The sequence below is a fragment of the Malus domestica genome, chromosome 11 (genome assembly GCF_042453785.1).
Source record: "Malus domestica chromosome 11, GDT2T_hap1".
In the NCBI taxonomy this organism is placed as follows: domain Eukaryota; kingdom Viridiplantae; phylum Streptophyta; class Magnoliopsida; order Rosales; family Rosaceae; genus Malus; species Malus domestica.
Genome location: NC_091671.1, coordinates 4441611 through 4455338, shown reverse-complemented (window position 1 = coordinate 4455338; position 13728 = coordinate 4441611). Strand labels below are relative to the sequence as shown.

Here is a 13728-nt window from a genome sequence, read left to right as displayed (position 1 = left end):
TGAGCTTCGATGTTTGATATGAGATTTTGAGTTATGTTTTTGGTACTTACCTAGAGGGTTATCATACGGCACATCCGCACACCATGGGTACAAATGTCTATGGCCATAGTATTGAGAAATGATTTCATTACATTTATAATTAGTTACACTGAGGTATTTATATAAACTAGATTTACACAAGTAAAGAGAATAGTTACAGTGGTAACTATTTGTAACTATTCTAACAACTAACTAACTTGACTAACACTAATGTTTTACAATGGTAACTTGCTCTTCACACCCCCTCAAGCTTAACGGAGAAGGTTGAAGTGAAAGCTTGGATCGAAGATGAAGAAAACGTGGTCTTGGCAGAGATTTGGTGTGAATATCCGCTAATTGATCCGCACTGCAAACAAATTTGACAGTAAGAAGCTTAGCCAAAACAAGCTCACGGATGTAATGATAATCGATTTCAACATGCTTTGTTCGAGCATGAAAAACCGGATTTGAAGCCAAGGCAATTGCAGAAACATTGTCACACCAAATTTATGGCAAAGAGGACAATTTGAATCCAATATCAGAGAAGAGTTGACAGATCCAAGTGATCTCAGCAACGGTATGTGCAAGGGAGCGGTACTCAGCTTCGGTAGAGGATCGGGCAACTGTGTGCTGTTTCTTTGCACTACAACTAACTAGACAAGGACCAAGAAAGATGCAAAAACCACCAGTGGAACGTCTATCCCACGAACATCCTGCCCAGTCAGCATCGGAGTAGGCGTTTAGAAGTATGTGGTTTTGGGAAACTATAAGCCAAATCCAAGTGTCCCTTTTAGATACCGGAGGATGCGTTTCACGGCTTGAAAGTGAGGCTTCCGGGAAGAGTGCATAAACTGACACACCAGATTAACCGCAAAGGATAAATCAGGCCGGGTCCATGTAAGATATTGGAGGGCGCCAACAATAGAGCGATAGTCCTCAGGATTCGACAACAAGGAACCAGTGTGATCAAGCTTGACAGAACTAAGGGGAGTGGCACATGGCTTTGCCCCATCCATTTTGGTACGCTTGAGAAGATCCAATATGTATTTGGATTGATGAATGAAGGCTCCTGAGGTGGATTTCTGAACTTCCAGACCTAGAAAGTAATGAAGATCGCCAAGATCCTTTATTGGAAAGTTAGAGCTCAACTGAGAAATGATGGTGTTGCAGACACTAGAAGAAGGTCCGGTCACTATGATATCATCTACATACACAAGAACCAAAACCAAGGTAGGTTTATGCAGCACAAACAGACTATGATCAGAGTGTGAAGCTTGAAATCCCATGGAGAAAAGAGCAGATTGAAGTTTTTCATACCAAGCACGAGGGGCTTGCTTTAAGCCATATAAGGATTTCTTCAAGTGACAGATATGAGTAGGATGATCCTGATCAATGAACCCAGGTGGTTGAGCCATATATACATTCTCTTTCAAAGAACCATGTAGAAAAGCATTACTTACATCCAGCTGGTGTAAAAACCAGTTTGATTGGACGGCGAGGGTGAGAATGATGCGTATAGTCACAGGTTTAGCAACCGGGTTAAAAGTATCACCATAATCAATGCCCTTTTGCTGATTGTAACCTTTTGCAACGAGTCTAGCCTTGTAATGATCCACAGAGCCATCTGGTTTCCTCTTAATTCGGAAAACCCATTTACAGCCAACCAAATTATTAGTGGAGGTAGAAGGAACAAGCTGCCAAGTGCCTGTACTTTGTAAAGCATTGAATTCATCCTGCATAGCAGCCCTCCACTGTGAATGTTTGGAAGCCTGGAGATATGTAGTAGGTATAAACTCACTGTCAAAATGAGAAGGCAGAGGATGTGTTGTGGCAGTAAGGGCCTTAGGTTTGTATATTCCTGACTTAGAGCGGGTTTGCATTGGGTGAACAGAGGAAATACGTGGTACAAGATGTGGTGCAGGGTGTAGAGAATAAGAGGCTGGGAGAGGAGAATAGGGAGGTGAGGGAGGTTGCAGAGGTGCAGGACAAGGAGCAGGAGAAGTAACGTGCTCAGGTTGAGTAACTTGCTCAGGTTGAGTAACTGACGCATGTTGAGTAGGTGAGGAAGATATGGGTGGTGGAACACGGGAAGTGAAAGAATTAGGAGAATAAAGATTGGGAAAGGTAAGGGAAAAATGTGAGTAAGTTTCTGGGGTATGGGGAGTGGAGGACTTTAGAAGGTGGGGATCATGAAAGGGAAATGTATGTTCATCAAAATGAACATGTCTAGAGAGATAAACCCGATTAGTGAAGGGATCTAGACATCTATACCCCTTGTGAGCTAAGCTGTAGCCAATGAAAACATACATCTTGCTCTTGGGATCTAATTTGGAATTGGTGTATGGTTTTAACCAAGGAAATCATTGACATCCAAATACCCGAAGAGACTTGTAATCTGGAACTTTCTTGAAAAATTGTTCCCAATGGGAAGACTTGTTGACTGGAGGTAGGCGATTGATAAGATAGACGGCAGTAAGAAAACTTTCAACCCAGAATTTGTGAGGAACTTGTGAGGCAATAAGGAGGGTTCGAGCAGTCTCAACAATATGTTTGTGCTTCCTTTCAGCACAACCGTTTTGCTGAGGAGTGTAAGGATAACTGAATTGTTGCTGAATGCCATGGAAAGACAAATGATGCTTGAAGTTAGAACTTGTAAACTCACCCCCTGAGTCTGATCTTAAAGTGCCAATTTTGTAACCAGACAGATTCTCAATAAGAGCTTGGAATTGTACAAAAATGTGAAACACTTCCGATTTATGTTTGAGAAGATACAGCCAAGTATATTTGGTAAAATCATCTACAAATATGACATAAAAGCGATAGCCACTAACAGAACATACTGGAGCTGGCCCCCAAACATCCGCATGAACTAATTCAAGAGACCTAGAAGTAGTACAGAGAGATTCTTGAAATGGTAACTTGGCACATTTGCCTAAAACACAATTGGAGCAGAAGAATTGTTGAACATTATTAGAAACAGGCAGTATAGACTTTGATAACAGTGATCGAAAAGTCTTGAACGTTGGATGCCCAAACGTTGATGCCACACATGAGAAGAGGTCCTTATTGCAGAATGAGCATGAACCTTCGGTGCAGGTGAAGAAGAAGCATAAAATGGATAGAGACCATTGCTGACAGGAGCTCTAAAAAGCATCATCCCCGTAGTAAGATCCTTGACATGGAAGTCAAAAGGATTGAGGGTTAATGAACACCAATTATCACGCAAGAACATATTGGCAGAAAGAAGATCATGCTTCAAGTGGGGAACATGTAACACATTCTTTAATTGAAAATCTGCAGAAGGTGTTTTAAGTAAAGTAGAACTAGTATGGAGAATTGGCAAACCTTGGCCATCTCTAATGTAGACTTTATCTGGACCAGTATAGGGCTGTGGATTCTGAAGATGATGAATATTATTGGTCATATGTGAGCTTGCGCCGGAATCCAATAGCCATGGTGGTGGAGAAGAAGTACTAGAAGATGCATACATCGCAAGTTTGGCTGGCGGAACACGGCCTTGAAAAGTTGGATTCATGCGGTGGGAACAGTCAATGGCAAGATGTCCAGTGTCCTCACAAATTTGACACGGAATGACTGCAGAGGTGAAAGAACGGAAGCCACGATTTCCACCTCGATTTCCACCACGATTAGTTGAGGAATTATTAAACCGATTGGAACGATGACGGTTGTTGTAGGTCATTTGAGAAGTGTTCCGCTGAAAATTACCGCGATTATTGCTAGGGTAATAATTCTGAGAACCATTAGACTGAGCATTGTAGGCCTGATGTGGTGGAGGTGTAAGAAGCAAAGGAGGAGCATTGGAAGCTGCTGGAATAGAGGTGAATGCCTGATACGGTTCAGAGGAACCTTGAGATTGCTTGCGACGAGCAAGAGCCATTTCTTTGCTAAGAAGAAATCCATGTAGATCATCAACAGTAGTATCAGCAAGACGAAATTGAATTGAATCCACGAAGGAATCATAGTCATCAGACAAGCCATTAAGAATAAGGTGAAGGATATCTGACTCCTCAACTGGGGCACCGGCAGCAGCGAGAGCATCATAAACTTCTTTGATGCGTTGCAAATATTCAGATATTGTGGAAGTGCCTTTCAACATCAATTGAAAATTCGATCGCAATTGATGAATGTGAGAACGAGAGACTCCACCGAATCGCTTCTCAAGATTTTGCCAAAGTTCACGGGAAGATTGAACACCAACAGTAAAGGGAATCAAATCCTCAGAGAGAGTGGAATTGATCCAAATAAGGATGTTTTGATCCTTTTCATACCAGATCTCGAAGGCTGGATTCGGAATCGAGGACAAATTTCCAGAAAGATCAGCAAGAAACTGAGGCGGTGGCGGTTCAGATCCATCAACCATGTCGGTGAGCTTGTAGCGGCGGAAGATCGGTTCGAACAGAGAACGCCAAACAAGGTAATTATGACGTTTGAGTTTTGTTTGAATCATACTCCCAATGTTTTGGATCGTGATGGAGTTGATTGAAGCTTGAAAGGAGGAGTTAGGGTTCATTGGAGAAGGATTGAGATGTGGAGGCAGCGAAGAGGAAGGATCCGCGATCGCCGGAGAAGAAGGATTCGCAGCCACAGGAGAGGAAGAATTCGAAGAATTTGCTGCCATTGATGAACAAGATCGAAGATCTGCAGACAGAAGCTATGGTGTTTGGTAGGTAAGAAAATAAGCAAGAAAGTAGCAGAAAGATGATCGAAGTCGGTGGACTTAAGCGAGTGATACCATATTGAGAAATGATTTCATTACATTTATAATTAGTTACACTGAGGTATTTATATAAACTAGATTTACACAGGTAAAGAGAATAGTTACAGTGGTAACTATTTGTAACTATTCTAACAACTAACTAACTTGACTAACACTAATGTTTTACAATGGTAACTTGCTCTTCACATAGGACACATATGATGGAGGAGTGAGATATGATATATTATATACCCTAGCTTCACTACTGAAAGCAGTGTCGGACAACTTAGATGTATGCTATTTTATACAACTTCACTTTCGGGTGATGGACATGTTATTCAACTTCACCTACGGGTGATGGACATGTTATTCAGCTTCACTTTCGGGTGATGGATAGGTACTGCCTTCGGGCGACTATGATACGCCTAGTTGAGTACTTCATTGATGAGATTTACGGATTTGCCTTCGGGCGACGTTTTCAGCATTATTGAGCATGGTTTTACACATACATGTTTTACGAAGTTTTTGCGTGGTATGCTAGGATTTTTATAAAACCTATATGTAGTATTATATATGTTTTCAAAATAGGGGGTTAGTATGTTCAAAAATAAAATGTTTTCTTATTATTAGTATTATTATTATAAACTTTGGTTCACTCACATTTTCTATTTTGGCGCCGCCTCAAGAGTTAGGATCAAGGAACATGATTCTGGTGTCAGGACACTTCTGCATAGGTATTCTGGAGTATTCTCAGTATAGGTATCATTCCTTTGTTCGTATATTTTCCTAAAAATTCTTTCACATTATTCTTGCTTTGTTGTATACTCTGAACACAGTTCTGCATTGGTTTATATCTTTCTAATTACATGTTTTATCGGTATGCTTGTTTTTAAAATGGCTTCATCACCTTCGAGTGTCGACCAACACGTGCCTACTCTGGTATGTGGACACGTCGAGATTAAGGCGTATCATAATAAATCCCACAAATAGTCTATATTTTTACCAAAAAAATGAGAACCTCTCTGAATAAAAGCTTTGTTACATTATAATATCAATAAACGACGTTCTTTATATATTAATAATTTATGTAAAACAATAATATCACGTAACGATATCATGAGTAAGAACAAAATTACTTGAATGAAATTCAGAAATAGAATAAGCCTTGCCCCCTTACTTAGTAAGCTCCGCCTAGTTACCGGAGTCAACAAGAACAAGATTCAAATAAAAAAAATGCAAGCTGGCTATGCATGGATGGAACTTGAGTGGACGAACCATTGTCCATGTGTAGGGGCCACACAAGGTTCAGTTTCTGCTCATTGGGTCCATTGGCTACCACTAAAGAGGATGACACCAAATGAAAGGAAAATACTTTGCCACGAATCGAGATTCTCTTTAGATCTCAACGTTTAGGGAAGGGTAAATATCCATTGGTTATGGGTAATCGCGGTTACCCATTCATTTAAATTAAACGGTTACGGTTATGAGTATAACCGTTTACTCGTGAAATTTAAATGGACGGTTATGGGTACTAACCACGGTTATAAACGAGTAACCGTTTACCCATTTATTTTATATATGTAAAACTAACACAAACCATGTTCTCGATCCAATAATACTTAGCGCCCAATAAATTAGCAATGAATTCATCGGTCATTCTCTCAATAACACTGCTACAGGAATGATGATTCTCATCATCAAGTAATTCGCCAAATTAATTTAAATTCCTTGTGGGTAACCATGAAATTGATAGAAATGTTTTGACAGAAATGTCTTCTAAACAATTTTTATAACCCAATAATACTTAGCAAATATTATATTTACCTTCATTGGTAACAGTTAAAAATATCGTCCGTAAACTATTATTTCAATTATTGGAATGGTATAAGGACTTAAAAAATTAAAATACGGAAATGTATGATGAATGTACCTATAACGGTGTTTAATTGTCAAAAAAAAAATTATGACAATTTTTTAAAATTTTCAAGTTGTTAAAAAGCATGTAGACGGGTGAAAAAAAGGTAATGGTGAAAAAAAAGATAAACGGGTTAAAAAAGGTAAATGAATAAACGGGTATTAAACGGTTACGGTTAAATGGGTATGCGGTTATGAGTATGGTTAACCGTTTATAAACGGTTATGAGTATAGGTATAACCGTTTATGCAATTACCCAACGGGTAAACGGTTATGCGGGTATGAACATGAATGGTTATGGGTAAATAACCACGGTTACTCGCCCACCATAACCGTTGTCCATCCCTAGTTCAGAGTCAATGGAATCAGAGATTCGAGCTACTTATGCGAGGGAAAGAAAGACTCGAACTCTTAATTGTGTGTGGCGAATCAATGAGATGGACTAATGAATATTTAGGTTCATTGGACACAGGGATCTGGACATGATCTCAATTTACTTTGCCACACTGCATAGAATTATTGTGGTCATTCTTCATTACAAATAAATTACAATTAATACGAGCATAAATTTTTTTATGTGTTATAAATCCACCACTTGTTATAATATAGTTCGATGACATATCTCATCAACTTGTAGTTTAATTTATGGATGACATGTGTTTAAATATAATTAAGGAGTTCCTCTCATAAAAAAATATAATTGAGGAGTCGAGCAATATTTTTAAATAAAGTGGGGAAGACAATTTCTAATTGTTGTCACGTACCTTTCCAAGTGGGATAAAGCTTACAAGATATTGCAAACAGCTATGACATGTATGATTGTTGCCTAGGGGCTAGGAGATACAGATCAACAATGACCATTTCTATTTTCTATACGAATAATAAAAGGAAGTGATATTTACACGGCCATTTTAATTTCTCATGTATTCCTCTTTAATTATGTAATCAAATTAAATAAAGTAAACAAAATTAAAGGGCATGACTAAAATGGAATATGCATGGAACAAAAGATGTGTGTTTTTAGGGTAAATTACATAGTAGCCCCTCAGATTTGAGGTCTATTGCAATTTTATACAACATCTTTAAAACATTTCACTTTCATACCTCAAGTACTATTTTATTTCAATTTCATACAACCGTTACATTTTCCATCCATGGATCTGTTAAATGCTGATGTGGCAGCCACATGTATGCCATGTGGCTGCCAAATGTCAGCCACGTGGCAAATAAAATATTTTTTTTATTTTTTTTTAAAAACTTGTTATCCACTTTTTTTTTTCTTTCTTCTTCTTCTCTTTCTCTTTCTTCTTCTTCTGGGTTCGGACCCTTTTTTTTTTTTTCTTCTTCCCTATCTTCATCATCCCCCCCCCCCACCTCTGCACCCTACCCACCCTCCATCCCTCCCTCCCTCACAATCCCTTTCCACAACTAACACCCAGAAGAACTCACACCCATAAAAATGGCGCCCTCCTCCTCAGATCCCATAGAGCCGTCGCCTACCTCACCTTCCCCACCCCTTCTCCTTCGTTGACAGAACCCCAAAAAATCCAATCCAGGCTTCTACATTTTAGATACAAAAGTATACCATAAGATTTACAAAGATCAAAGCTTCAACATTTTAATCAAAATCTCATATGGGTTTGATCAGAATATACCCAAAAAAGTTTAAAAATTAAAAAATTCAAGGGAAAAAACAATAAATGTTGATTACAATGCACCCAAATTTCAGATTTGGTACAATGTTTTGATTAAATTCGGATGAAAGCAAAAAAAATACATGAGGAGGAGAACCAGATGAGTTGGAAAACTGAAGGTGTTGAAGACCAGTTAACTGGAGCCACCTTTCGTTGGACGAAGTCTCCAAGAAATTATCAGAGTATTGTCGCTGGTGGTGCACCCCCGCCGCACCAGATCTTTGCCCTTGTCTCCCAACTTCGTTCATCTCTCTCTCTCACTTTCACCCGATCCAAATCTCAATCGGACCCTTCCAATCAAAAACCCATCTCGGAACCTCAACCCATCTCGGACCATGTGATGGAATACGCAGTGGGAGAGCTGCTGTCGTTGTGCTTAGCGTCGGAGAAGAGCCAAAATGAGGCCATACCGGCGGGGGTTCTGACGTAGGTGAGGGAAACGAGGGCGCTGGCTGTGGGAAGAGACGGGGGCTCTGTGGGATCTGAGGAGAAGGGCGCCATTTTTATGGGTGTAAGTCCTAGGCGTCGGCTGTGGAGAGAAAAGGGAGGGGATGGAGGGAGGAAGGGTGGGTGGGGAGCAGGAGAGGGAAGTGAGTCTCGGGGAGGGAAGATGGGTTATGGGGAAATTTTTTTATAATTAATTATTTTTAAATGTATAAAAAATTATTTTTTTTGCCACGTGGCATAAATTTGGCAGCCACGTGGCACAACTGTGGCAGCTACGTCAGCATTTAACAGACTAATGGATGGAAAATCTAACGGATGTGTTATTTTGAAATAAAATGGTACTGGATGTATGAAAGTGAAATGTTTTAAAGTTGTTGTATGAGGTTGTAATTGACCTCAAACCTGAGGGGCTACTATGTAATTTACTCTAGTTTTTATATTGGCACTTCAAAAATGTCATAATCCTCATTTATAAAAGAATCGTTTTTGCTAAATCTTAATTCTAGTGTGGCATTGCCCCTTTCTTAGAACTGCGACACATGTTTAAAAGTCTGACCATATTAGCATGTTGCAATTCTCATGGGTGGAGCTATAATTTTTTTTCTTGAGTGGGCTATATAGCTGAAAGCAGTACCACAAAATTAATATGTTCATTTTTTTACCTATATAAAATTATATAATAATCAACATGAAACAACTACAATGAAATATAAACTTTTCTCAAAATTGTAATCTAATCGACAAATTCAAGGACCATATAAATAATAAACCTACTAATTAAATCAAGAATAGTAAATAAAGAGATTAAGAATGTACCAAATGTGACATTCATTGGAAAATCTCCACGGAAGGTAAGGAAATTGCGGAGCTTGCGGTTTAATGGTTGATTAAAACAAAATCTTTTTCTTTTCTTAAGTAAGAATCACAATGGCTAGATTGCATATGGTAAATAGTCTTTTTTTTTGGGTCAAACGATAGATTTGTTAGATTAGATGTTAAATTAGGCAACACGCTGTGGTGCGAAGACAACACTCTTCTCCACCACTGCAAAAGGATGGGAAATAGAGAGAGAACTCATTTTATTTTAGCATAAAATGTATTATTTATTACCTATAATGCATAAGTATACATTAAATATTAATATGTATTAAAATTGAAAGAAATATATAGACTACATGCATTAACATAAGCAATTAAAGCATGAATTTATAAAAAAACCCTCCTGATTACAGCCCATCTAAACCTTGTGGGTGGCTCCGCCATTATCGATAAGGGGACAAATGCTACACCAGGATTAAGAAAGTTTGCACAAAGAACTCATTATGAAATCACAAGAGACACAAGTAGTACCCCTATTAGAAAATGTACATGAAGAAATACACAATAACATTTTAAGTGCCAATAACATGCATGTCTCTATCATGTTTGTTTACATATCCGTCAGCTGTGGAAAGAGTCTATTAATTGCTTAATTAGATACGTTAATTAATAAAAAACCATTGTGACGATCGATGCTGAAAATGAAAGGGTCTAGTGTTCATCGTTTACTTTTGTTATCCCAAACCATATGGCTCAATTATATGTATAATAATCCTTTTTTAATTATAAACTAATCACAATCTAACTGTATTTGGTAGTTAATTAAAAAGGTTCGAACAATGTTCACTCATATTTCTTGTTATGAGAGAATTAATTTTGAAAATGACTAGAAGTTTAGGATGTAAAACGGTGTGTTGAAGTGTGAGAATCGAACATAGAATTTCGAGTGTAAAATTTAAAACGTTAATTTATTATTGGTTGAGGTTCTCATCTTCATGATTTTTTTTTAAAACAAAAAAATGCAAGTGATAAAAGTTTTAAAACTATGAGGATGTGAAGGTAAAAAAGTCTCACATCGGTGAAATGAGAAACTTTGCAAAGGCTTGCTAGTTGATTTTATGACGGAACCCCAACTTTCTCTATGTTATTAGAGCATATTGACTGACTGCTTATAAGATGTTGGACTACTACTCATATTACCAATAAATTTTATGGTGAAACTTTAACTTTCTTAAGAAACACATGCAAGTTTGTTGAAAAGTTAAAGAGATGACTGCTCTCAGATCAGGTCAGAGTTTTGAAGGCCCTTAGATTCAAAATGAAGGAAGAAGAATATGCAGCCATGCTTCTGTGCATGTTGCCGTTTACTCAATTTAGTTAATAATCCATTATAATATTTCCATCACTTTCAATTGGTTTGTTTGTAGCAGCCGGCCATGGTTGAGCATATATTCATTTAGTTCAATGTCTCTCTGATCATAGCATTCTTCCACAAACATGGCAGCTTTCATTGCAGTAATTGTAATAACTTTGTTCATCGCTTTTTTCCTTTCAAAATTTCTGTTTAAGGATCAGACCAAAAACCTGCCAGGAGGGTCTTTAGGGTTTCCCTTAATCGGAGAGACGTTCAGCTTTCTTCAAGCACAGAAACAAGATCAAGGACCCGAATGGCTCGAAGAGAGAACATCAAAGCATGGACCAATGTTCAAAACCTCCTTGATGGGTTCCCCCACTGTGGTGGTTGTTGGTCAAGCGGGTAACAAGTTCGTCCTTGGTGCTGAGGATGATGTCCTTGCCGCCAAGCAACCTGTCACCCTGGTAGCCATTTCTGGAAAGCAAAATATATTTGAACTTACAGGCTCAAGGTACTTAATAAGCCCTCGTCTTATGTTTTCGGGAGATTTTTCTCTTTATCTAAAAGTCAAACACTTTATATTTTAAGATTTACAGTCTGATAACAAATGCATGTCACGAATTTGGTCCAATAGGATGACGAATAATTAATATCGTGCGTATTGCGGGTACAGATTGGTAAAGGGAGCAATGGTGAGCTTCTTAAAGCCAGAAAGTCTACAGAACTATATTAAACGAATGGATGGACTGATCAAGACCATGTTACTAAAAGAAACCGAAAACAAGGACACCATAAAAGTTGTGGTCACCATGAAGAAATTTACATTCACCATAGCATCCAGCATCCTTTTCGGCATCGATGATGAGCGCACCAGGGAGGTTTTGTTTGATGATTTTTCTTTAGCATTCAAAGCAGTTTGGTCTCTTCCTGTTAACTTCCCTGGCACTGTTTACTGGAAAGGCCTAAGAGCCCGGTCAAGGATTGCTAACCAGATTTTGCCAATACTTGAGCAAAGAAGGGAGGCGTTTTCAAAAGGAAAATTAAGCCCTACAAGCGATGTTTTCTCATCATTGCTAGCATTAAGAGATGAAAATGAAGAACCTGTTTCAGATGATTTGATCGTGGATAATTATGTCACATTGATGGTAGCTAGTCACGACACTTCAGCCATTCTTCTGAGCCTGATGATATGGAAGCTGTCCAAAGACTCTGAGATATACAACAAAGTTTTAGAGGGTATAATATTGCATTAGGTAAATCTCCTTTTTGATCATCCCAAATTTCTCACTAAATTTGTATGCCTGTATTTTCTTTGCTTGTAGAACAAATGGACATTATAGGGAAGAGGGAGGAGGGAGCAGAAAATAGGCTGACTTGGGCTGAGATACAAAAGATGAAATACACATGGAGAGTTGCACAAGAGTTGATGAGGATTATCCCTCCTGTGTTTGGCAGCTTTAGAAAAGCACTTAAAGACATTGAATATGGTGGCTATGATATCCCCAAGGGATGGCAGGTAACAACATTTTATTTATATCATCATCTTCAAATATCATATCAACAACCTAGAACTAAACTATTTGTTAGGACTTTTTTACTTGGGGTGTCTAGTGCACGAGAGATTCTATCTTGTAATCAGTGACACCATTTGGCAACTATCTAATAGATGACAAATGATGTACATGACAATCATCTATGTCACTGGTTATGTACACCGGGACAATATATTAGTTTCAAGATAGTTTGTCTCTCCTAGAGTGCACCCAAGCCACTCCTAGTTTGTGCCTAGTTTTCGGACTAGCACTTTTAAAGAAGGTCGAGTTCAACTCTTGAGAATGAGAATTAACATGTGAATTTTGGTTTTGCAGGTGTTTTGGGTGGCCCATGGAACTCATATGAACAAAGAGATATTTGACAAGCCTACAGAGTTTGATCCATCAAGGTTTGAGAACCCATCAAAACCAATCCCTCCCTATGCTTATATTCCATTTGGAGGAGGCCTCCACACTTGCATAGGGAATGAGTTTGCAAGAGTAGAAGTGCTCACTATCATCCACAACTTGGTGACAATGTATGAGTGGTCTTCGGTGTACCCTGATGAAGCTATCACCAGGCAACCAATGCCATATCCATCCATGGGTCTCCCAATCAAGATCAAACCAAGGAAGCCTTAATTACTACACAAGGCTTTGTTTATATGCCTTGCAAAGAATTGATCATTTGTATCTGCATCTCATGGCTTTATTAAGATTTTCCATCATGAAAATTGGTTGTGACTATATACTTATTAGTCATAAGGGCTTGTAACTAAATCTTTTAGTCATGAAGAGTGATTGAAACTAAAAGATGTTGTGACTAAAAGTCAGGATTTGGTTTAATTTTCTATTAACAAGTTGTGACTAAACATTTTAGTCGGTCAATGTTTATTTTTTGTGGCTAAATCAACTAGTCACGAGGTTTTCAGTCACAATCCAATTACAGAGTTTTTTTGTGACTAAATATTTTAGTCACAACGTTTTGTACTTTCGATCACGACTTTCGTTATGACTGAAAGACTTTTTTTTTTATATATAGTGACTTGTTACAATCCACAATTTGGTGAAAATGTTTTAAGTGGTCAAAGTTGCACCTTGAGGAACCGATAAATCGTAACCTAACCCAGCGCCATATCCATCCATGGGTCTCCCAATCAAGATCAAATCAAGAAAGCTTTAATTAGTGCAATGCTTGTTTATGCCTCATGCTTTGTGTTTGATAATATTCGT

General features: G+C 38.3%; 2 protein-coding genes across 2 annotated transcripts; both read left to right on the top strand.

Moving 5' to 3' along the window:
- The first annotated feature begins 11106 nt into the window (after positions 1-11106).
- LOC114819591 (taxane 13-alpha-hydroxylase-like) lies at positions 11107-11564 on the top strand. The gene is made up of 2 exons (XM_029088790.1): positions 11107-11474; positions 11552-11564. Exons 1-2 carry the CDS (start codon positions 11107-11109, stop codon positions 11562-11564), a joined length of 381 nt encoding a protein of 126 aa, XP_028944623.1.
- Positions 11565-11635: 71 nt separating this feature from the next.
- LOC103412897 (cytochrome P450 716B1-like) lies at positions 11636-13308 on the top strand. Its single transcript, XM_029089482.2, has 3 exons — positions 11636-12199; positions 12286-12479; positions 12832-13308. Exons 1-3 carry the CDS (start codon positions 11653-11655, stop codon positions 13135-13137), a joined length of 1047 nt encoding a protein of 348 aa, XP_028945315.1. The 5' UTR covers positions 11636-11652; the 3' UTR covers positions 13138-13308.
- Positions 13309-13728: the final 420 nt, after the last annotated feature.